This window comes from Thamnophis elegans, chromosome 9 (assembly GCF_009769535.1).
Source record: "Thamnophis elegans isolate rThaEle1 chromosome 9, rThaEle1.pri, whole genome shotgun sequence".
Classification (NCBI taxonomy): Eukaryota; Metazoa; Chordata; class Lepidosauria; order Squamata; family Colubridae; genus Thamnophis; species Thamnophis elegans.
The window spans coordinates 32,926,965-32,951,649 of NC_045549.1; the positions used below are offsets into that span (position 1 = coordinate 32,926,965).

Genomic DNA, 24,685 nt, shown 5'->3' on the forward strand with positions numbered 1-24,685 from the left:
ATGAACTTTCAGGATAAAATATAATAGCAGTATCAGCTTCAGAATCTAATTTAGCAACAGTTCTAAACATTATGCAGAAATCTAAAGACTTACCCCCATGTTCTGCAAACTTTGGGTTAGAAAGTATTTGTTTGCAAAATTTCAGACCATTCCTGTACTGTTTGTGTTCATAGCACCTCTGTAAGGAGACAGAAAACCAAACACTATAAATTTATCATAGAACAAACATAAAAACATGCAAAGTCATTAATGAACTTACTTAATCATATCTAGCTATTATTTTAATACAAATTTCCTGATGTGCAGAAATATAAGAAATGTCAGAAAATATGCAATGTAATTTCAGTAAACCAATGATCAAGAACTCAGTGAAGATAAAAGCAAAAGTGTCATTTCCAGAAATCATAAAAATTCTTTGAGTGCAATTATTTAGGTTAACAAAATTAATCAGAATGTTAGTTTCTTTTTAAAAAATCCACCTTTAATTTTCTTGAAAATCTAGAATAACCTATTTGCTGAATTAAATGTATACAGTTGCCTGTATACATTTTAGTTTACAATTTTGGAATGAGATAGGAAGAAGAGATTGCCAAGATCAATTTTTTCTACCCTGTGAGATTTTTGCAACTCTTTACTTTATATGAAAAAGGTAGAACTTAGTGAAAATATTGACGAGAATGCACTTTTATTAAAATTAAATGAGATCTTCCTAGTAATTAAATAATTAATAATCTTCTGCAGACATGTAAATGAAGACTCAATCATCCGGGCCAAAAGTATCTCAAAAGGTTACATCATGGCAACTGGACCAATGTTTATTAATAAACTTTATTCCAGTTGCCATGATTTAACCTTTTGAGAAAGTCTTCTGGGAAATAATCAGATTCACAATTTAAATCAATTGGTTAATATCAAGTATGCCCAATGAGGGGAAAATAATGTATTCTGATTTTTCCTTATCTTTTTCCATGTTTATATCCATTATTGCATACAGCCTATGACTGAAATGCCAGAACAGCAATAACCTGAAGGAGGTTAAGAGATTTCGAAATTCTTTTGACTCTAACACTATGCACATTGATTCTATCAATGACTCTTGAAGGGTGTGCCCTAAAGTATCCTGCTAAGCTGGAATAACAATAGCATGTTTTCAAATGTATAGTACACTCAATATGGAAAAAAACAAAACACAGAAGTAAACAACTGACAAGCCTTATAAAAAGTAAACTATCACAAAGGGATTATCTTTATGAAGTTTATAAACTTGCCTTACAATATAGGTAATAAAAAGGTAAAAGAACAGAGATAAATTTGCCCCAAATATCAAATATAATTTCAATTTTCATTTTATTCATGTATCAAATTTTATTCTAATAGCAGGTCCTCTTAATTTTCAAAGTCATTTAAGGGCTAACTTTAAAAAGTGGCATATAAACTAAAAACTGTATTTAGAAGTAAATCCAGACCAATATGGTACAAATCAAGTGGCTGTTTATAAAATATTTGCTAAGCATTTGGGGAGTGTACGCTCTAAGTTCTTATCAAGTAACTCTTCTCTGAGTTAGCAAAATACCATCAATTTTATGTTTTTAAATGTATGACAATAATATCCCTATAGATTTAATGGGGATCTAAAGCCAAACTACTGGGTTTTGATGAGTTGTATCTATTCTACAGACATTTTCACTGTAAGACACTATGTAATATTTAAATATTAAAGTTCACATTGATTTGCGCATTATAAGACAATAACACTATTTCTATAAGTATTCCTAATAGGCAATAATTGATAACATAGTCTGAAGACCATAATTTGAATATGTCGTACAGCCCAATTTAGACCACTTAAGAGGCTGTTTCTTGAGCACTCTTGTGTATCTTCCAGCAGCACCTTCTGATTTTTCCAAATGTCAAGCTTACACAACCTTTTTTAATGATCCTCTGCTATTACACTAAAGTAAAGATATAGTGATTCTTGGGTTACAGTGGCAACTGGGATTAGAATTTCCATCACTAAACAATGCGGTTGTAAAATGGCATTCAACCCAATATACAATACACACAATGTATATGTATAATTTATTTTATAAATTATATCATGCACCATGGTGCCAATATGTACATTATAAAACATATCACCAAAATACTTTTGTATATATTTTTAAAGATAAAAATATAAACATACATTCCAATATTGTCTTCTCACACCCCAATCAATTATGTTGCATAGTTCTGTCATGTATACATCTCACTTTGGAGACCATTGCTCTACAGCACTTACATGTTGAACATTCCTGTTTGCCTTTATTTTTTAATTCCCAATATTAAGACCCAAACAAATAAAAATCATAAAGTTTCACCCTGAAAGAGGAGGAAATTGAACTCTTCATACAAACTGCAGCATCACACATTTCTTTGTATCAAATGCAAGTTATGTTCAAAACAAGAAAAAAATCCCAACATTCATTGCAGCAATTCTGATAAAATAAGAATACTTATTTAAATATAGAATATTAATTTACATATTAATTTTTTGAATTTATGGAAAATAAATGAAATCCAAAAAGGAAAAGATGGCTTTCAGGTCTGACAGTAATCTAGATCAGGGGTGTCAAACTCAATTTCATTGAGGGCCACATCAGGGTTGTGTTTGACCTCAGGGGCTGGGGTGGACATGGCCAACGCAACGTCATTCATGTCAGTGACCCGAGTGCTCTGCCAGTGAAAACAGCCTCCAAAGCTCAGTTTTCCCCTGCAATGGCCTCTTACAACCCTCTGCCAATGAAAACGGAGCTCGTGAGGGCTGTCCGTGGCCCTCGTGAGCTCTGTTTCACTGGCAGAGGCACCGCAGGCCAGTCCTTTGCTCTTTCCAGGGAGGTCCTGCAGGCCAGATCTATGTACCCTGCGGGCCTTGAGTTTGACCTCTGATCTAGATATTATAAAATCTATTAAGTTCCAAATTTGTAATTGCAAATAGTCATGGTTTCACTATATAGTAATATTTAATACCTCTGAGCTGAACATTAACTTTGTAGTTATTTTACAAAATTTAATTATTTAAAAGTTAAATACATGCAAATCAGTGCCATATCATTTCCACTTATATTTCCTATGATAATATTTCCTAAGAAATATTAAAGACAGCCATTTGTATGGTATGATGTAGCAACTAAGCTTATGTTTATTCAAGGTTTTTCAGTCCAGTCCAAATTACAGGTCAATGGCATTGGCAGTTATTTTTTTGATATAGGAGGTAGTAAAATAATTGGTAGTATTTACTGAAGCATACCAGATGACCAAAATATAATATATAAATGGGGTGAATTTTGTCTGCCCAAGACCAAGCTTTAAGAACAAATGTGTACAAAATCAGTATTAAGAAGACAGAAACAAACAGCAAATGCAATGACAGAAAAGAAGCTGAAGAAACAGTGGACTACCTAGTTAGCTGCTGCAAGATTGCGCAGGCTAACTACAAACAATAGCATGACAAAGTAGAAACATGGTGCATTGGAATATCTTCAAGAAATACCATTTGCCTGCAAGCAACAATTGGTGGGACCACAAAATAATAGAAAATGAAGAAGTTAAAGTATTCTGGAACTTTAGAACTCAAAATAATGAGCACCTGCTACCTTCCCCAAGTTTAATAGTGGTTGATAAGGAAGACAAATGTCTGGATAGTGGATATGGCAGTATCTGGAGATAGCAGAATAGAAGACAGTGGAGAAAATCACAAGATACAAAGACCTGAAAACAGCAAAAGGAATGAGTATGGCAAAAGAAAACCAAGATAGCACCAATGATGGGCACTTGGAGTACAAACCCAAAACATCTGGAGCACTTCTTGAACACCATTTGTCACCTATTTCAGGTCCTTGGGAAGGACTGCACTATTTACTATGCATTAAAGGTAAAGGTGACGGTTTCCCTCGCACATAAGTGCTAGTCGTTTCCGACTCTAGGGGGTGTTGCTCATCTCCATTTCAAAAACGAAGAGCCAGTACTGTCCGAAGATGTCTCTGGCCACATGGCCGGCATGACTAAACGCGGAAGGCGCAAAGAACAGTTACCTTCCCACCAAAGGTGGTTCCCATTTTTCTACTTGCATTTTTACATGTTTTCGAACTGCTAAGTTGGCAGAAGCTGGGACAAGTAATGAGAGCTCATTCCATTACGTGGTGCTAGGGATTCGAACTGCCAACCTTTCTGATTAACAAGCTCAACGACTTAGCCACTGAGCCACCGTGTCCCAAAAAGATAAAACATGGCAAAGGCTAACAACTAAAACATTAAAAAAAGAAACTGGATACCTGATTTGGGCAGCTCAAGAGCAAACCGTTTAAACTAATGCAATAAAGGCCAGTGTTGAAAGTAATCATCAAATAAATTAAAAATGTGGTGCAAAGAGACAGAAGAAATTGTAGCTCATACACTCAACTTGTATATGAAAATTGCATAAACTTACAATAAATGACATAATAAAACTGTTGCCAAAATGATTCACATCTGTGTCAGTAATGAAATATTGGTGGGAATATAGAGTTGAAAAATAATAGAAAATGAGCAGGTTAAAGTATTGTGGGACATCTGAATACACACCGATAAAGTCTCGTCTCAAAACAAACCGGATATAACTGTGGTTGAAAAGAAGAAAGGGTGAATAATTGTTATAATACAGATGAAAAAATAAACTTATGACCAAACATAACCTCTGCAGGTCTGTACAGGAAAAGAAAGCTGAAGTAAGATCATAAGCACTTTTGTGGTTTCACTTAGTGACCGCTTTGTTTAATGTCTGAATAGCCAGTTCCAACTGTAATCCTTAAACAAGGGTTACTCATATTTGAAAACTGAAAGATGTATTAAAAGTAAAATGAATAAACATAGGAATATAGGTTCTCCTACTGATGAATTTTACTTAATGGTAGAGTTTCTACTGTTTACAAAACTTTTGTTTTTATCCTAGTTGGAGAAAATCCTGCATCAGAAATTCTATTCTATGTTATATAACATTTATTATCTGTTCTACAAAGATATATACAGTTAGTCCTCAATTTATGACCACAACTGAACCCAAAATTTATGTTGTTAAATGAGAAATTTGTTAAGTGAATTTTGCCCTATTTTACAACTTTTTTTGCCACATTTGTTAAGTGAATCACTGCAGCTGTTAAATTAGTTAACATGGTTATTAAGTGACTCTGGTTTCCCCATTGACTTTGCTTGTCAGATGATCACAAAAGGGAATCACATGACTCCAGGATACTGTAACCATCATAAATGTAAGTTGTCAAGCACCCAAATGTAAATCATGTGATGATACGGATGCTACAATGGTCATAAGTGTGAAAAATGGTCATGAGTCACTTTTTTCAATGCTGTTGTAACTTAATGGTCACTAAATGAATTATTGTACACAATATCTATAATGAAAATGAGTTGAAGACTGAATTATGATGCATACTGAAGAATATATAAGCATGTGTGAATATGCACACATACACAAATAGCCTTTCAAATATCTGAAAGTGACTAAACATAATAGGTAGTTCTCAGTTTATGACCACAATTGGAACCAGAATTTCAGTTATTATGAGATGCAGTCATAAAGTGAAACTGCTTTAGTTAGTGACAGCAATCCAGATTAACTCCAGTTGCCAATGTTGAGTGAATGCCCTGGTTGTTAGCCAAAGTAACTTCCTGCAAGTTTTCCACAATCAAGTCAGTGGGGAAGCTGCAGTTCAAGCCCCAGGGCATACCAAGTGGGGAAGGAAGCAAGGGAACGCATCAGAGAGGGTAGGTAAGGGCCTCATACCTGCTTGGGTTTTCAGCCAAGAGATTTCTGAAGCCTCTCCACTCTGTGCTTGAAAATCCTCTGTGACTGAAAATTTTGCCTGGATTTCACCAGTGTTTTCAGCCAGCCCCCTCTTAGTGGAAAGACTCACTCTTCTCTCTGGGGCTCAGCTAAAAAAGCTCCACACTGACATCTAAGCAGAAAGCCATGAAGGAATCTAAGCTGCCACTCCTTCCTCTCATCTTTGAGGATGACTGAAAAAGTTCAGTGCCAAAGGAAATTCTTCTCGACTTTGAATTGAATTTCAATAAGGAGCATTTCCAGCCAACTCCCAGGGGAGTCTTCTAAGCAGGCAGCAATCGCTTGCGACCTTCCCTGTCGGCTTCCCCACTGACCTTCTGGGAAAGCAGGCAGGGAAGCTGTGCAAATGTTGCTTACATGTTCATGGGTGCTTGGCAACCAGTTTTCAAGCACCCAGAAAGTTGCCAAGGTCCCAGATCATAATCATATGACTGCCGGTGTACTGCAATGGTTGTAACTTCAAGGAAGGCTCATAAGTTCCTTAGTCCAGCATTATTGTAACTTTGAAGAGTCACTGAATGAATGGCTGTAAGTCAAGTATTACCTGTACACATGCAAATAGTTGGAGAAAAAAAATACGAATCTTATTCCTACTTATCTAAAATATGCTATTTTCCATGTCTAACACTTAAATCATTTTGTACTTCACAGAATTGTAAAGATACATGCCTTTCATTCTTTATACATTTTGTGCTGATACAGGTTTCATTGAAAGCACTATCTTTAGTTGTCAAGACGAGCAAAACTATCTTAGTTCTGTATTTTAAAAAGTAGTTTTAAAAGTTCTACAAAGTTCAGATAAGTCATTAGACACGTTTAGCATTTTCCACAGGAAAATAAGAATCTATTACTTGTGCTTAATAAACACAGTTTAAATATCTGTTTATTTGCATAACAGCATTAAAATATAGAAAATCAAGTTGGGACAAGTAAGGAACATTAAAACAAGTTTCTTATCTTAAGTCTACAACCTGGTGCAAAACCATTTTCTCAACTTCTATATTATAATAATTTCTCTGCACAGTACTTTTACTATGAATCTATGTATTCCTTAGGCTTAGGATAAAGCCAATTCAGCTTGAAATAGGTGCCACCTAAACAAATTGCTACATTCAAATATGTCAGGAATACTGATTTCTCAGAATATAAAAATTTTATTCCAATGTGAATATAATTGATTTGGCTCCACTTAATGTCTCTATTCACTGGTCAACAAAAAGACAAGGATATTTAGTGTTATATTCAAACAAACTATCATTCATAATAAACAATGACTCATGATCTAAAGCTGGTGATCCTGTCTTATTTGGGCAAATATATCTATTGGGATATACTAAGCAATCACTGACTTTTGAGTGGTGGCGCAGTGGTTAGAATGCAATACTGCAGGCTATTTCTATTGACTGCTGGCTGCTAGCAATTCGATTCTCAGTGGCTCAAGGTTGCCTCAGCCTTCCATCCTTCCGAGGTTGGTAAAATGAGGATTCAGACTATTGGAGGCAATATGGTGATGCTGTAAACTGTTTAGAGAGGGCTGTAAAGCACTATGGAACGGTATGTAAGTCTATGTGCTATTGCTATTCTGTCTATTCATTTATGCATACAGATCATAAAGCACCTATGACAGAATTCTATGTTTACCAAAACTAAGTAAATAAGGCCCAATAGAAAAGCCTGAATGGCACTACGAACATTCCAAAGTAACCTATTCTAAACAAACTTGGCAAAACAGAATACAAGGATACATAAAAATCCGACATTACTTCGTGTGTGTGTGTGTGTGTGTGTGTGTGTGTGTGTGTACGCACGTGTGTATATTCTATATTCTAATATTCCACTTTTGTAAGATGTGAGGATGAAGCTAAAATATTTTAGCCATAATGTATCATATAAAAATCTTCTCGGAGACTACTTATGTGGCATTCATGCAAATAAACTGTTGATCCCACAAATATAAAACCTAAACATTAAGGAAATATAGGCACTGTGAATATTTAGGTCTCTTCCAGTGGACAACTGAATATTTGCTCCATAGCTGAATTATTTGCTTGGTAATTATATCCACTTTATATATGGATACAATTGTATATACGTTTAAACCAATTTGAGAATGATACAGCTTCTCTTACTGAATATTCCTTTATACAGATTGTTCCAGATGAGTATTACAAGATGTAAGAAGACATTAACTACCTCATCATTTCTGTGTAATCCCAATTACTCATTCTGTAATTGTAGTTGTCATATTCTAAATGATTGTAATATTTGGGTATACTATCCTTTTAATAACAAATTTATGTTCTTAAAAATAGATGACTATTAGTCTAACACTGGCTTGAGTTACATGGTGTAATGTGATATCTTTGTTTTGGTTTAACCTTATACAAACTATCACTGTCCACTAAGCCATAACTTGAAAATTCTAGAAAAATATCGCAAACATTATACAAATGTTCAAAACAAAAATCTATCTAAGTTTAAGTAGATAAAATAGCAAACATTAACAATTTATCCATTTCACCAATTGCTTATTTCAAAGTGTTGTTTCAAATAATTTAACCATCTATTTTTTTTAAAAAAAACTGGACTGATGAATTTTATAGATCATTTTAATTCACTAATATTACATTAGGCAAACTTATTTTAGATCAGCACAATGTAACAATACTACAAGATAACACATACAAACCAGTTGATTTATGTTTGAAATAATCTTTGATAACTGAAAAGATGTTTTCAAAGCAACCAGGCTCAGGCCAAAGAAAACAACAGATAACAGTGGTCTGACTTTTAATTCTCTCTTTTAAATGAAAAAACTACAAAACCCAGGGTTCTTTTTTTTTTTTTTTTGGCAATCTGCTTTTCATTGAACAAACGGTTTTTGCTTGTTTTTTTTGCTCTGTCCTCCCTATTGTTTCGTCCACCAAAGGCTTGTCTATTACTGGCTTCTAAAACCAGAGAATAGCCATTCTCAGCAACCAAATCCCTTCTAAGCTGGCCCCGGGGCGTGAAGTAAGCATGGCCAACACATTCTATGGGCAGTTCTGGAACAAGAAACGCTGACATGGCCGAGAAATCCTTTAAAAGTCCAAGTTGCATTTGTCAGCAGAGCTGAAACCGAACGAAAGCGGGAGATATTGTTTCTAACCCGGGAGTTGCTGATTAGCATCTCCTGGGGCCCCAGTTTCATGGGGAAACTCCGTCTGGCGGGTAAGTAGGTAGGCTTAACCGAGGGCTTCTTTCACTCACCAGGATGCGCTTGAAGAGCGCGTTTTCCTTCGGCGGGAGGCTCACTGACGGCATTGTCTCTGCTATTGCTGTCGCCGCCACCTCCGCCCTTCTTGCTACGACCGAGCCGGTGAACCCGCTCCCTTGATCACCACCCCTATCGCCGCCTCTCAGAAGGGACTCCACGCCAGGGCGTCGCTAACCACCAGCACTGCCGTCGTTTGCTACGGCAACCCCCCTTCTAACTCTGTGCGGCTACCCTTGTAGCCGGGATGCCTGTGCCCGGTTACCCCTGCTCCGCAGCAAGCCTCAGGCGGAGGCCGGTTCACGTGGTAACTGAGCAGGCCACAGAGAGGAGGCGCCGCCAAAATGGCCGCCAGTGTGGGCTTCCCCAGCCGGGTCATGAGGACTTGCGCGCATGCGTCATGACCCTCTTTCCCTCCCCCCTCCCTTCCTCGCTTCTTCCTGTCTCTTCTCCATAGACTTAAATAGCAGCAATAGGGGAAGTCGGGAAATGGAACCAATCTTAATCTCTCGCAGCGTCTTGTTGCGCCTGCGCGTTTTCTGAGGCTCCGAAACTGCGAAAACGTCTGGGGTGCGCGAGTAAAGCTGTTGAATTCCCTCAAGATTTCAGAACTATGAGGCTTGACTCATTCTTACAAAAGGAAACTGAATCGAAGGACTAAAATCATAGGAGCTATGGAGATTGCTGGAATTGTTCTGGAGAAAGAGTATTACAGCTTAAAACTGTAATATTCAAACCGTCTTATAATAAGTGCATGATCAGAGCCAACAGCCATTCGTCGCAATCGCCTGTATGAAGCCCCCTCCCCCAAGCATAAAGAAAATAATCTGTCATGACTTTAATATCTGGCATTTAATGTCGTTCACACTTAAATCTACAGATCTCCACTATCACAGTAGCTATGAAACTAGATGTTAGTTGTTTAAAAAGACAGTAGTCATCACTTTGGAACCAGTAGCAAAAAGTTCCATTTTAAAAATTGGGTAGGAAAACAAGTTTGACGTTCTAATATTTTGTTTCTTTTCATCTCCGTATAAAGGCATACAATCACTTCATACCGACAGAGTCTTTTTACCACTTCTTACACAGTCTTGTATTAATCTCAAAAAACTGGAAAACCAGCTATAATGCAGCATTCCTGAAACCTCAGGTTTGAATTGGAGTCCAGCATTACTATAGTTATGAAATAGTATATGAGTTCCAAAATGATCAGCACTTTTCAAACTGAGGAACCACTTGATGCTGACAAGGATTGTAATCTTGTAACTGACCATTTCTATTTCATTAGAAAGCATGTAAGCCCAATTTTATATCTATTCTGTACTCAGTAATAATTTCAGAAATTTATGATTTGAAAATTTCATATTTATTCAGAAGTCAACTTTTTAAAGATTACCTGCAGGTAAATGCCTGTGCGTGCGCGTACATACCTACCCACCACACACACACACACAGGACAGGTAACACTGATTGACTAGTCCTTTATGCTGTGGTCCATGGGTCACGACTTAGTGACTGAACAACAAACCCTTTAAGTGTTATAGTACTCTGGTCTGAATAGATTAGTATTTGCTATCAAAATTTAATTTTCAGCTATCTCAATTTTCATGCTTTTAATTTTTTTAAAAAAATGTAGTGCAACCTTTCAATTATGGAAACAATGACATTAGATTAGAATAACATTTATTATGATATTATTTTCCGATTACAACAATCCACTTTAACAGGAGAATTTAGGAGAGTGCTATCACAGCAGTGATTTCAAGAAAAACAAATTGTGCATATTTTAGTCCCCGAAATAAAAAACACAATATAATAGCATCAAACAAACAAAACGCCCAAACCCTAATTAAAAACGGATGTCAAGGTGGGGATGAGCTTCTATTACGGCTGAGTTGTTTGCCGAGTTGCCGATAGATGACGCCCCAAATCCTTTCCTTAGATCGTTTTAGCAGCCGCCCCTCCTACTCTTGGATTGGTGCGTTTGTCTCACTGCTTCTCACGAGAGAGGAAAAGTAACATGGCGGCGACCTTGCGGGCTGCGAAGTGGTTTTTGCAGGTCCCAAGCAAGGTGACTCCACGTGAGTTGCATGGTCTCGGGTGGGACTTGGCTATTCAGAGGAAAGCATTCAATTTGCATGAGTGTTCTATTGCCCTACCCAGGTTGAGTGAATGTGTGAGTGTTGCGCCCTAGATTGAACGTATAATCTTCAGCTGCAGGTGCCTTTCTTATTTGAACATTTTTGCTGAGCCCTCTGTACATACAACGATTTGCCTTGCCCCGTGTGGTAAAATTAGGGCAGTGAGTTGGGTGTGTTTGTGCATCAGTGGCATCTCTATATCAGAGTGATGAACATATGAGCTTATCCCTTTACTGCACGGTCGTTACATTCTTTTTTTTCTTCCATCGAAAGCCTGATGGGTTACTTTGTGTAAGATACCTGGTTTTAGTGCTCTGCAGTGATTGGTTTGGAAGGGAAAAAGGTCTTATCATTGGAACCTCCTTAAACATTTTTCTCCCTGGGATTATGAGCGTAGGAAAAAAAACATTTTCTTTAAAGGAGTAAAAAGATAGGGTATAGATTTTTAAAAACAAATTATTTTAAATTTAAAACACCATTATTTCTTCCTAATTGTTATATTCTGTTTAAATGTTGTGTTTTTACAATAAACTGTATTATACTTTTCTTCTGATGTACAGTATATGAAAAGAATCTTTAAAAAATTCTAATTTCATCTAATAACTTCATACTTATTCACAACTATGACACTTCAGCTAAAATTGTTCCCTATTTCTATCTTGTCTGTCTTATGAAAATATAACCTGGACACAAATATGTAATTTGTGGCTCAAATAATAAATCGTCATAATGTGACTTAATTATTTTGGTTTCATTGGGGAATGTGTGCCTAATCCATAACTGAAGAATTATTCTCCAAAAGTATTTTACATTCATTTCAGAACTAATGTATTTTGAAACTTTTTTATTTTAGCATTGTCTCGTTCAGTATTCCAAGTAGGAAAGGAAGATACAAAAAATCCTAACTGGGTAAAAGTTGGCCTGACTCTTTCTTCAACTGTTCTATTATGGGTTATGGTAAGAATAATATGTGTGAAATTAATATTTGTAAAGTAATGTTTAATTAGTTATTTTTTACATCTTTTCCTGAGTTTTAATCAATTGATAACTTATATGGATCATTTTCCATAGTTGCCCTTATATATGAACATGAATGTACCTCAAAAAGCTATATGACATGTATTTCCTAATTGGTGGAATGTCACCAACAGGAAACAGTATATCGGCTCTAGATTAGACATCCTAGTTTACATAGAATTGTGGAAGAAACTTACTTAAAACTGGACTTTAGTTGTGCTTGTGGCATACTAGCCGTTATGTACCAAACTGTCTGTGATGTTGGAATATTGCATATATCTTGAATAAGACTGAAGCTAATAACCTTCCCTAAGCTTTCTCTCTCTTAAAAGCATTATGCATACAGGTTGGAAACATGTTATCTAGTTCTCTTTTAAAATAGAGAAATGAATGAGTTGTCTTGCTGCGGCTTTCCAAACAGGAAGCTACTGTTGGAATTGTTTCCAAAGATTATTTTGGTCACAATTTTGGTGAATTAGCTAGGGACACTATTGGTTTATGCATAATATTTTTGTTCTGGTTTAGTCCAAACTTGTTATGGTGAATAAATGTAGCCAAAGACTGGAAATTGGCAAGATTAATTTGCAACGAACGTAGACTTTTAAAGGATATTGAAATTATCATTTGAATTCTATCATTTTCACAATAGTACATATAGAAACTCTAATATTCTAAGTAAAATAAATGTATTTTAAATGTATAAGTTGTAGTTATGCCACTATAATGAAATAATAGAAGTTTATAAGAACATGCTAACATTGTATGTTCCATGTATTTATCTATGATTATCTTTTAGCTTATCAAGCACCATGATTATGAAATGGCAGAATATGAAAGGAGAAAAAAAGAACACGATTCTTAATGCAATCTGATTGTTATGGTAAGTAAGTAATTAAACCTCTATATCCTTACTCTCTTTATGGTTTGTTTTTTTCCATCTTGTAAATTTTAAAAATACTTCTGAACTCTTGTGTTGCTTTAGCTTTTTCCATTGCCATAATATAGGTCCCTAAGAAATTCAGTATCTATACCCCATATTGTAGTGATAGACGTCATTCCAATCTTCTTTAGTCCACTTGGTTTTCAAATTCTGAGTCTTGCAAACTGAAAATGCAATTGCTTCATTCTGTCACTACTCAAGGAGAAACATAAGTGGGTGAAAATGGCAATGCATGCATGTTTTAAACTGCTATGGAAGCTTAGTATATTATTGAAATATAGCCATGGTGTTTTCACTTCCGCTTTTGCATTACCACAATTAGCACTCTGTTCAAATTTAAACAATGGTTAATTCTAAATACTAATAATTGAAAAACTACAACTTCAAATCATGAAATTGGCTTGTTGCAACCAACAAGTAATTGAGTCTCGGCATAATTTTAAATTTGATATGATAAAATTTTGATTAACTAAAGCGTGTGGCAGATGTTTTTGAGAAACTCCGAAATCTATAGTGAAGAGAAGCTGTCTCATTCATAAGGAGAAAGCACCATTATATCTGAACTCAGTCTTTAGGTATATTTTTGGTTAGTATTCAAAATTCCCATTTCCCATTATAAATGGCAGAAGAGAAAGGGGAGAAGGGAAAGATTTCTCAATATTAGTAATTGTTAAGTATTCTTGGCTTTGGTTTAGATCATCACCTACTGATTTACTTGAGTAACATTTTCTAATATCATAAGAGAGAACAGCCATAACAGCAACTAGACTTAAATGTAGACCTTACAAATGCCAACTTTCATAACAGTGTTTTCACAAGTTTTTGTACACATAGTTATTTGTACTAAAAATTGCTTCACGTTAATTTAGCATAGTTTCTTTAAAGAATGCTGATACCCAACATTATAAATAGTAGCAGACTTTGAAAGCACTGCCCCATTTACTATTAAACCTTGTTGCTATAACCAATGTACCAATTCTAGGAATAATTGGCCCATTATTTTCCTATTAACTTCCTGATTTTAGATTGGAGTAATTTCAGCCTACACTATAACCACTTTGGTTTGGTGGTTAAGACACCAGGTTTGAAACCAGGAAATATTGGTTCTATAGTCCTGCATTGGGTACAAAGCCAGCTGGCTGACTTTGGACAGTTAATATCTCTCTCAGCCCTGGAAGTAGGCAATTTCAGTAAACAACTGAAATCTTGACAAGAAAACTGCAGGGATTAATGCAGACAATTGCAAGGAATAAAAAAACTGAGATTGCATATGTGCACACAGACACACCATATAATACACTAATTTCTAATTCCACATTACTAAGTTAACATTATGGTTTATCAGATTAACAGTAGCAATTGTAATTTCAATATATATACTGTTTGTCACCATAACAGCATAGAAAATTTACAAAGATTTTTCAAGAGCTAGGTAATCATTCAATAATTTAATTCAAAATCTTTGAGACTATCATTTCTTTATAAATAGACTGTATAGATGAATGACTGAGCTTACTGTAATGTGGGATATACCATTATTTATATTTTTAAAAATCTTTTTTCTAGATTGAAGATAACATAGCTGAGATATAGTCTGCAGTGAAATTGTCAAAGCTGGATTTATTCCTAATTAATATTAAGCTTCCTGAAATAAAACACTGACTAATATGGAAAGTAACAAATATTTTTTTCCATTTGACCTCTTGCAAGACTTATAAAACATTCTGATTATGCAAAAGCTTTATCATAGAAAATTGCTGTACGTCAGCTAGGTGACTTTGGCCAGTCGCTTGTTCCACCCCTTAACCCACTTCACTGGGTTGCTGTAATTGGGAAAATAAGCTATGAGTTATGTATAAAAGGGCAGGATAAGATATATTATCATTACAAAATTATTGACAAAATCACCACCAGTTAATTGCAAAAGGCAGCTTTACTTGGAATAACTTACCTCCTGAGATGATACTGTTAACACCATAAACAACATCTGTCTATCTCAGATCCTTGGGACTTGATACATGAATAAATGTGAAATCTAGTCTAACCATCTGGCTGACTGTAACCCACCATAATAACATCTGCCTATCCCAGGTCCTTGGGAAGGACTCTATAGGTGAATAAAAATGCCAATCCAATCTGAACATGCGCTGACTGTGATGAACTATAACAGTAATGTGTCAAATATATATTGGAATGTTTATAGAAAAAATAAGAAGTGGAAGACTGGAATGGCTGTTGGAAATAAACATATGATGTTGTCAACATTAGGAGAGGCGTCTTCTAAGTGACATCACTCTTATTGTCATTGCTATGATTATAGTTCCAATGACTTTGAAGAAACCAAATCTTGGCTATCAAACAGCAAAAATGTAAATAAAATGTCACATTTGCTTTATATGAGTGGTCTGATGCTTTACAGAAAATTAGAAATTGAAATACAACAATTGACAAATATGGTAAGAATTTCTAACACAGATATGGCAATGAAATTTGAGCTAGAGTAATATGCTACATAAAAATAAATTTGAATAAAATTGGTATAATGGGATTGAAATTTTAAATGTATAAGTCATCAGAAGCTATTACAATGAAGCCTATAAGAATCATCGGATAACAAAGTATGGCAAATTAAAATGTGATTGGTAAATCATATCCAAAAAATCAGAAAAGTGCTAAAGGCAAAAATGGTGGAAATAACGGTGAAAGCCATCAATATTTGTGGCATACCTGTGATATGATATCCTGCTGGAATGATTAATTGAACACAAGCTGAAACCCAGAAAGCTAATGAATAGTCATTCCCATAATGATATATTATACCTGCCCTGGAGAATAGAAGTAGACATTTACTTCAAACAAACTGTCAAAGAAAAGCATGCACTGGCTGATTACATAAAAGACAGCCAAGAACAAGCATTAATGCAAGTTAAAAATCGGAACTTACTGAATGGGTGGAAAGAAAACATGAATATCAAAAGTGTAATAAAAACAAGAACAAAATGCCACCAGGAAAAAGCATTACACAGTCAATTTCTACAAATGATCAAGAGAAAAGTTGATAAAGATAAACCTAGCAATGGCTTACAACTGAAACATTAAAAAAGGCTTAATTTTGGCTGTTGAATTTTGGCTGCTATTTGAACTAATGCAATGAAGGTCACAATGGAAAAAAATCAACTGATTCAAACGCAGATTGTGCAAAGAGGCAGAAGAAACCATAGATGTTTCTCCTTTGCACAAAAAAATCTTCAGTTACTTTAAAAAAATCTTGCATTGTAAGCTATTACCAGGTTTTATTGTTCACTTCCACTTCAGCTAAAAACATTCTGGAAACCCTGATCAAAAGGTAATGGTTTGGTGATAGAAAATTAGTCACTAGAACAGTGGTTCTCAACCTGTGGGTCGGGACCCCTTTGGGGGTCAAATGACCCTTTCACAGGGGTTGCCTAAGACCATCAGAAAACATATTTTTGAAAAAATACGGAAAACATAAAACAATTTTATGGTTGGGGGTCACCACAACATGAGGAACTGTATTAAAGGGTCGTGGCATTAGGAAGGTTGAAAGCCACTGCACTAGAATGAAGGAGGCACAGAATCCATTCAAATTGGGCTTGTTGTGTAATCCTAGGAAATCTATTTGAAAAACCCTGCTCTAAAATACATAGTGATTCCAAAGAATATTTGTAGTTCAGAGTTGAACTGTGGGGTCCTTGGTGCTCCCTGAGTTTTGTTGTTTTCTTGCAGATGTTTTATTACTAATCTAGGTAACATCATCAGTGCTTAAGGATTTGGTCTCTGTTTATGTACAAGTTGCTTCTCAATGTTGAGGAAAAAACAAGTTGAGGAAGAGATTACACAGTTCAACACAAGGTCCCCAACCCTGGGCTGTGATCCAGTACTGGGATGCAGCCCTTTGGAACTGGGTCATGGAAGTGGCAAGTGCGCGCACAACTGTTCATTTGAGCAGTGGCACACATGTCACTGCGCAAATGGAGCTGCCTGCCACTTGTGCAGAAACTATCCTCCCCCCCACCTGTCCACAAAGCCAAAAAGGTTGAGAACTCTTGATTTAGCAGTTCACTAGCCCATCCTGGCTTACCCTAAGCCATAAACATGCAGAGAAAATGGTGTTGATGGACCCATACTCTACTAATCACCTCAAAACTCTCCCTATTGCAGCTTCTTGGCAAGGATGTCTAGAGAGAGGGAATTATCTAGGAATTGTTTTTTCTGGCTAGCAGTTCATAGAAACACCAAATTCAGCCTCTAAATCAGGGCTGTCAACTCCTGGTCCATGGGCCGGATGCGTCACATGCTGGTCATGGGCATGCCCGGTTTAGTAAGGGGGGGGAAGTCCCAATACATCATGTAACACTGCCTTGACGTGAGTTTGACACCCCGCTCTAAATGAAAAGGTCAGAAGAAATGAAGCTGCCATATTAAGATTTTTTGTCACACTAGAAGGTAAATATATAACTGGTAGATAAAACATTTGGCATATAAATCCAATAATGAATTTGAGGCCACAATTGTCATATGCTTCCAACTACGTGCATATAAAACCTAGAACCATTATAAGATGTATAATCAAGCTTTTTAAATAACCTGTTTTGGTTCCTCCATTATATTGCCAAGTCAGTCCTTTAAGCTGAAACTGGAATGGTTCCAATTAAAACTTCCGAAAAGCACATGCTAGTTATGGCTCAAGCTAATTTCAGCTCATGGTTGTCTGACTTCCTTGCCTCTTTAAGATAAATTTCAGGCTTCTTGCCAAAACATCTTTCAATCAACTTGCCAGAGATATGACCCTATAAAGTGATCTTAGCTCCACCATATAGTAATTCAGTGAACATACGCAAAAAGTGTTGTTCCTACCCATTACACGAGGTGTCCGCAGCCCAGAGGTGGGTTCTACTAGTGTCCACCGGTCAGGCAAACCGGTAGTGGACATTGGGACTGGGTCACTGAACTGGTAGGGAAGGCTGGCTGGCCACGCCCCTGACTGGTTCTCTGGTTGCCCATGCCGGTGCCAGCATGTTTTTACTTATTTTAAAATGTCTTGACCATGTGCAGAACAATTAACTGGCAACTGTGGCATGTGCAAGTAAAGTGTGCTAGCGCGCAGCAGCCAACCAGCAGTAACGCCGGCAGCAACCCCACCCCTGTTGCAGCCCTGGTCTGTGGACTGGCACCACTGCGTGGCCAGCTACGTACCAATCACACAAAGCCCCATCTGCACATGTGCGAGATCCAGGCTGCTCACAAAATCACTCCCTTCCCCTGGTCTGCAGTAAAACCACCCTCCACAGAACTAGTCCCTGGCACCCAAAAAAATGGGGTCACTGCATTACACTATAGTCCCCAAAACACCAGAAGATATTTTATTCTTGATTGCTATAATGCCCTACCGTCTGTCTTGTAGAGGTTCTATAACATGCCAAAAAGCTGTGGCTTTCTCCTTGTGATGAAGGGATGATTGAATTATCTGTTACTGTGTTGCCATTTAAAGAATCAAGAGAAATGTAATTTGCCCCACACAAACACATGTCCAGGCAGACTGGAAGCTAATTATCTTAATCTCGTGCTAGCTGACTAGGTGAAAGGAATTTCCAATATATAGCCTGGTCTTGTTCAGAGCTTTGATAAAGTAAATAGACTTGTCCAATGATATTATTACGAGCCTTAACTAGCCTTTATAAATCAATATTTGAGTTACATTTGAGAGGCTGTCACAAAGAAGGAAGAGATACCTATTCTATTCTAGAGCAAGGCAAGAAGTAATGGATGGGAACTTATCAAAGAGACATCCAACCTAGAACTGAGGAGAAATTTCCTGACAGTGAAAACAATCAGTGAAATGACTTGTCCTCAGAAGTTGTGGGTGCTTATCACTGGAGGTTTTTAAGACATGCTTGGAACTTGCTTGGAATGTATAGGGTCTCCTGCTTGGGTAAGGAGTTCGATTAGAAGACCTCCAAGATTCCCTTCCAACTCTGAATTATTCTGCACAATATATATTTTTCTTTCCCCTCCCCTTCCCCTCTTTTTCCTTTTAAACATCAACACTGTTTTATTTTTTGTTATAATTATATAAAATTGTTATGGTTTTAATTCCAAGTCTTTAGCAAGTATTAGACTTGTTATGTTAACATTGCCTTACTTTCTCATAGTGTTTTATAAATTCTAGTATTCATGACCTTTTATAGTTGCTTTACTTATAGCATTATTTATTTGTATCCCACCTTTGTTCTTACAAATAATTCAAGGTGGCAAATATATCTAACATACCTTTCTCTTATTTTACCCACAATAACCCTGTAACATGAATTGGGCTGAGAGAGAGTGTTTGTTCCGAGGTCACTCAGCTGGCTTTCATGGCTAAGGCAGGACTAGAACTCATGTTCTTCCACTTTCTAATCTTGAGCTAGATTATTCTTCAACAATTAATTGTAATTTTAGGAATTCATTTGTGTTTTAATACCTATACTTTATAATTTACATTATTTTACCTTCACTTTTTATTTTATCATTATGAATCTATTTTATTTTTATTTTAGCACAATTATGTTATTAGTGACATGCTAGTATAAGACTGAAATCAATTTGATTGATTGAATAGTAATACTAATGCTCTCTGAGCATAGAATGCCCTCACTTGAAGTTCAGAATGAATAGTAATAATGTAAGACATAGTAGTTTTAGTAATGTCATAATTGTCTTAGTAATAGCATAGAGCTAGCAATAGAACACAATATAGGAAGCATTCACATATCACTTATATATGAGTTTTTTACAAGATCAAACATATCATCAATCATGTAAAGAACCATCTGTCCAGAGTTCAGTGCTTTTGTCACTCTCTTGAGTCTGACTCAATCTAACTAGGCATAATTTTAAAAAACAACCATGACTACCTCTAATTAGTGTGCTGAAGGCCTTATTCCAAGGCTCTGCTTCAGAAGTGTTGCTGTTGTGTGAGATCTAAAGGTGTAGAGATGTATGGAGAAATATTTTTAGCACCAAAACAGGGTTATAAAGAATGGAACACAAATGAATGCATTATCAGACCAGCATATAATTTCCTTCTGATCACATTCAGAGGACATTCCAGAAATTTGGTAGAATTTTTGTTGTTGCTTATGAAAACCCACTATATAATTCAGGGCTTGAAACTGCAGTTTTGGAATTGAAACAATGCCTGATGAGTTCAGTGAGGTTTTTTCAGTATATAGCTGAATATAGCAGTGTAGCATCCATTCAACTTAATGGTTTGTCATGTTATCTTCTTTATTCCTATACTAGAAAATTGGTTTGAAATTTTTCTCTTTACTTTTGCATTTTCAGAACTAAAAAAAGAAAAAGAAATGTCCTTCCAAGATCAATCCAATAGTGAGATTTCTTCAATCAGACTATTCCAATACTAAGAAGAAGTAACTCCTTTTGAATGCATCATATAAAAGACAAAATTAACACCTTAAAAGCATTTCTGTTTGTTATTGCACTTTGTAATCACACATTATTAATAGTACTGAACATTAATTTATCTGAACAAATTATTCTGCTGAACATTTATTGTTTTGAGAGATACAATGCTCAATGGGATGCGATTATAATATGGTAATATACAATAAACACTGAAGTTGTTTGTTTACTTTTGCTTGTATATTGGGGAGGGATTTAAAACCACAGTAAAATACCTATTTCTCAATGCAGCCGTATCTGCTGGAAACCTCATTTGTCTGTATTGCTATATGGAATAAATATTAAAGATTAAGAATGGAGTCATACTTATCCTGATACTTGTTTCCTTAAGAAGCTTTAAGTTTCTTGTCTGAAACCATCTGAAACTGGTTGGAAAGGAAACTTGTTTATAAAGTTCCTGTTCAAATTTCAATCTATTCTTCCAGTCTGGTAATGTTTGCTAGCCAGGTGTTGTGTGCATACTGGTTATCACAGACCCTCACTGGTGGATTATTACCCTGCTTTGCGATTACATGCCTTCACAAAGAAAAAAAAAAACTATTTTATCATTCTTTGCCTCATTTGGGTTAGAAGAGAAAACTGAAGAATCCTATCAGTTTCACCTTTCCCTTCTAAGGACCCATCATCAGAATCCATAGATGGGCTTGTTTAAAAGCATCCATTGTTACACCAGCTACAATGGATGGGGGAGGGGGTTCTTTTCTGCAGGTGGCCAGAAAGTTGACAGAAGGCAGCAATTGTGGCTGGAAGATAGGGGATTTCTTGCCACAGTGCACAGTAGTCCAGCTGGAATGGAGACATTATCTACAACAAAATAAAGCGTATGTAGCAGCTGCAGTTGGAAAACACTAGCTTGACCAAAAAAAGGGTGGGGGGAGATAGGCTGGAGGCAGAGAAGCAGGACTAGAAGAGCCCAGTGGTCTTGTTCATTTACTGTAGCCAATGTATAAGTAGCAACCAGAACCTTGAATAATTAACCCTGGAAGCAAACTGTTAACCAATGTACCTTGCGAAGCAGAGGTGTTTCATGAAATGATTGTAGCTGTCTTCTATAAAGCATTTTATACTAGAATGTAATTCTAATGAACAGCTCTAGAATTCTCAGGTGAATCTCCTTTCAAGTATTAATCAAGGTGGGTTCTTCACCAAGCTTTTAAATCCAGTCAGGGTCATCTTGCCATTTGCTGAGGCCTCTTGGCATTGTTAGTGAGTGACTATAAATTTTAGAGCAGGCTTTTTTGAAACTGGCTTCAGGATTTTTTTAAAATTAACATGAAAAGGTTTTTAAATGTCTGTTTAGATAATTACACTTTTGCTTTCTTCAAGTTTATAGTGCATGGCAAAACATAGCTGGTTACTGAAAATGGGCAAATCTTTTGTTGTGTGTGTGTTGATGGTATTTATAATTCCATTTCAATGTACATAACATATCTTTGTTTTAAAATAAGAAAGAAAAAATAAGGCATAGTATACATGTACAATCATATTACCTTAAAATCCAACACCCCTCCAACTAGTATACTTCCCTCCCTCCCCCCTCCCCCCCAACCTTCCCCCCCTGACTTCCCAGAACCAATACAAGGTATAAATCTTTAACAAAAACAGTTTAAAATATCCTTAAAGAGAAAGTAGAAAATTAATAATGTCTTTAAATTGAGCTTAGCTCCTCCTTGCTAGGCTAACTATAAACAATTGTATCATTCCTGATCTAATCATAAGCTATCTGAAATGTCCTAGACCCATATTTATTTTGAATATAGTCAATCCATTTTTTCCAGTCTCATTTATATCTCTCGTTTGAATAGTCCTTAAGATATGCAGATATTTTAGCCATCTCTGCTAAGTTTGTGACTTTCAATGTCCATTCTTGGATAGTAGGCAAATCTTCCTTCTTCCAGTACTGCGCCACCAACAATCTAGCTGCAGTTATTAAGTGCAAAATCAAATTAATCTCTACAGCTGTACAGTCAGTAATTATACCTAACAAAAATAGCTGAGGGGTAAACTTTATCCTTTTTTAAAGACATTTTGCATAATCCACCATATTTTATCCAGAATGCCTTAACCTTTTTGCAGGTCCACCATATGTGAAAATATGTAGCGTCCATACAATCACATCTCCAGCATTAGGTTGTAAGTTCAAATACATAGAAGCCATCTTTTTAGGATCTAGATGCCATCTGTAAAGCATCTTATAAAAATTTTCTCTCAACTTTTGGGCCTGTGTAAATTTTACATTTCTCACCCATAACTTTTCCCATGTATCCAACATTATTGGTTCTTCAACATTTTGAGCCCATTTAATCATACAGTTTTTAACTAGCTCTGTTTCCTGAATCAATTTCTATTAATACATTATATAATCTTTTATATGCATTGGACTTTGATCTCTAATTTGTTTAAGTAAATTATCCTCGACTTGCATAAGGCCAAATTTTGGTCTATTTCCATCTAGCCTGTAACTGCCCGTACTGAAACCATATTTGAATTACCTTTTCCTTTTTATTTCCTTTTTTTAATTTTATACACATAAGCACATCAACAGAACACATAAACACATTAACAAAAATAACCACATAACTTAAAAACAACATAGGAACAATAAGTTCCATCGTATATCATACAGCAGTTCCGAATCGGTTTCTTTGCAGTTAGTGTTTTCCTTTCTATACATTTCTATCTTGTGTTCATAATCTTGTTACTCATTATCCATTTTTATATACATTTCTTTATTTATTTATACTTAGCTACTTATGATCAAATATTATTTACCTATATTGTGTTTTATATTTTTACTGTCATCTATTCTCTTACATGCAGTTATAGGTATACATTCACATAGTTATTCTTTTTCTTGCCATGCTTATATTATTATTATTCCTTAAAAGGGTATAAGGTATAATTTGGAATGTATTATTTACCATCCTTCACACCTGCTATGACACCACCTTATTTTCTCTTTCTTTTCTTTTCCTCCCTCCCTTCCTCTCTACTTCCTTCCTTCCTCCTCTCCTTCCCCTTCTTCCTTCCCTTACTTCTCACCTACTCCTACCCTCTGTCATTCTCCTTCCTACCCTCTCTCCTTCTTTTTCTCTCTTTCCTCCCTCCTCTCCTTCTCTTTCTCTCCCTCCCACCCACCTCTCCTTACCTCTTTCTTCTTCCCCTACCTCTCCTCCACATCTCACCTTATTTTCTCTTTCTTTTCTTTTCTCCCTCCCTTCTCTACTTCCTTCCTTCCTCCTCTCCTTCCCCGTCTTCCTTCCCTTACTTCTCCCCTACTTCTACCCTCTTTCTCTGCTTTCCTACCCTCCCTCCTTCTCTTTTCTCTCTGTCTGCCCTCCTCTCCTTCTCTTTCTCTCCCTTCCACCACTCTCCTTACTTCTTTCTTCTTCCCCTACCTCTCCTCCACATTTCCTTCTTCCTCTCCTACTATCTCTCCTTCTCTCTCTCTCTCTCCTCACCCTCCACTTTTTTCCTTCATTCGTCCCTCCATTCTCTACTTCCTTCCTCCCCTCCTTTCCTCCCTTACTTCCCTTCCTTTCTTTTCTATTGTTATAGGTGTCTCTTTCAATCTAGTTTATGTTTTCTTGAGGGTGTTATTTCCACAAGTCCTTTTTTTTCATATCTTTCCTTTTTTCTCTATCATTCTACAGTCTATACGCCGCTATCATCCTGATTTGATTTCACCAATCATGACCCCCTTGTTTTACTCATAATTATTAGTTTTGAGATTTTCTATTCTTTCATTGCTTTTTATTTCTTTGCTCCATCCCATCATACCAATTAACCCATATCTGGTCTACTTTCATTTCTTAGGAACATTAAACATCTGGGCTCTTTTTTTTTAGTGTGTTCAGTCCATTCAAGTTTATCTACAAAATTGTTATTTCTTGATCCATCTTTAGTTGAGATTGTTTCTTTTACTTCTAGTTTATATCTGACTTTTCCCTCTTGCGCCTTCCTTTTCTGCT

The 24,685-nt window shown here is 36.1% G+C and overlaps 2 protein-coding genes across 2 annotated transcripts in view; one reads left to right on the forward strand and one right to left on the reverse strand.

The window, feature by feature from the left end:
- NAA15 (N-alpha-acetyltransferase 15, NatA auxiliary subunit) overlaps nt 1-9,493 on the reverse strand; it is a 37,500-nt gene extending 28,007 nt beyond the window's left edge. Inside the window, 2 exon segments of the mRNA XM_032223519.1 lie at nt 94-178; nt 9,128-9,493. Coding sequence (XP_032079410.1) covers nt 94-178; nt 9,128-9,181 — 139 coding nt within the window. The 5' untranslated portion in view covers nt 9,182-9,493.
- An 828-nt stretch (nt 9,494-10,321) lies between these two features.
- NDUFC1 (NADH:ubiquinone oxidoreductase subunit C1) lies at nt 10,322-13,169 on the forward strand. Its single transcript, XM_032224270.1, has 4 exons — nt 10,322-10,426; nt 11,074-11,212; nt 12,126-12,229; nt 13,086-13,169. Exons 1-4 carry the CDS (start codon nt 10,325-10,327, stop codon nt 13,149-13,151), a joined length of 411 nt encoding a protein of 136 aa, XP_032080161.1. The 5' UTR covers nt 10,322-10,324; the 3' UTR covers nt 13,152-13,169.
- Nucleotides 13,170-24,685: the final 11,516 nt, after the last annotated feature.

Bases quoted from the DNA above. Each gene is read 5' to 3' on its own strand.
- NDUFC1 (XM_032224270.1), top strand. From the start codon at position 10,325: ATGAGTTCCAAAATGATCAGCACTTTTCAAACTGAGGAACCACTTGAT. The intron at 11,213-12,125 runs GTGAGTTGCATG...TTTTTATTTTAG, and splicing joins CCCAAGCAAGGTGACTCCAC to CATTGTCTCGTTCAGTATTC. The intron at 12,230-13,085 runs GTAAGAATAATA...ATTATCTTTTAG, and splicing joins CTGTTCTATTATGGGTTATG to CTTATCAAGCACCATGATTA.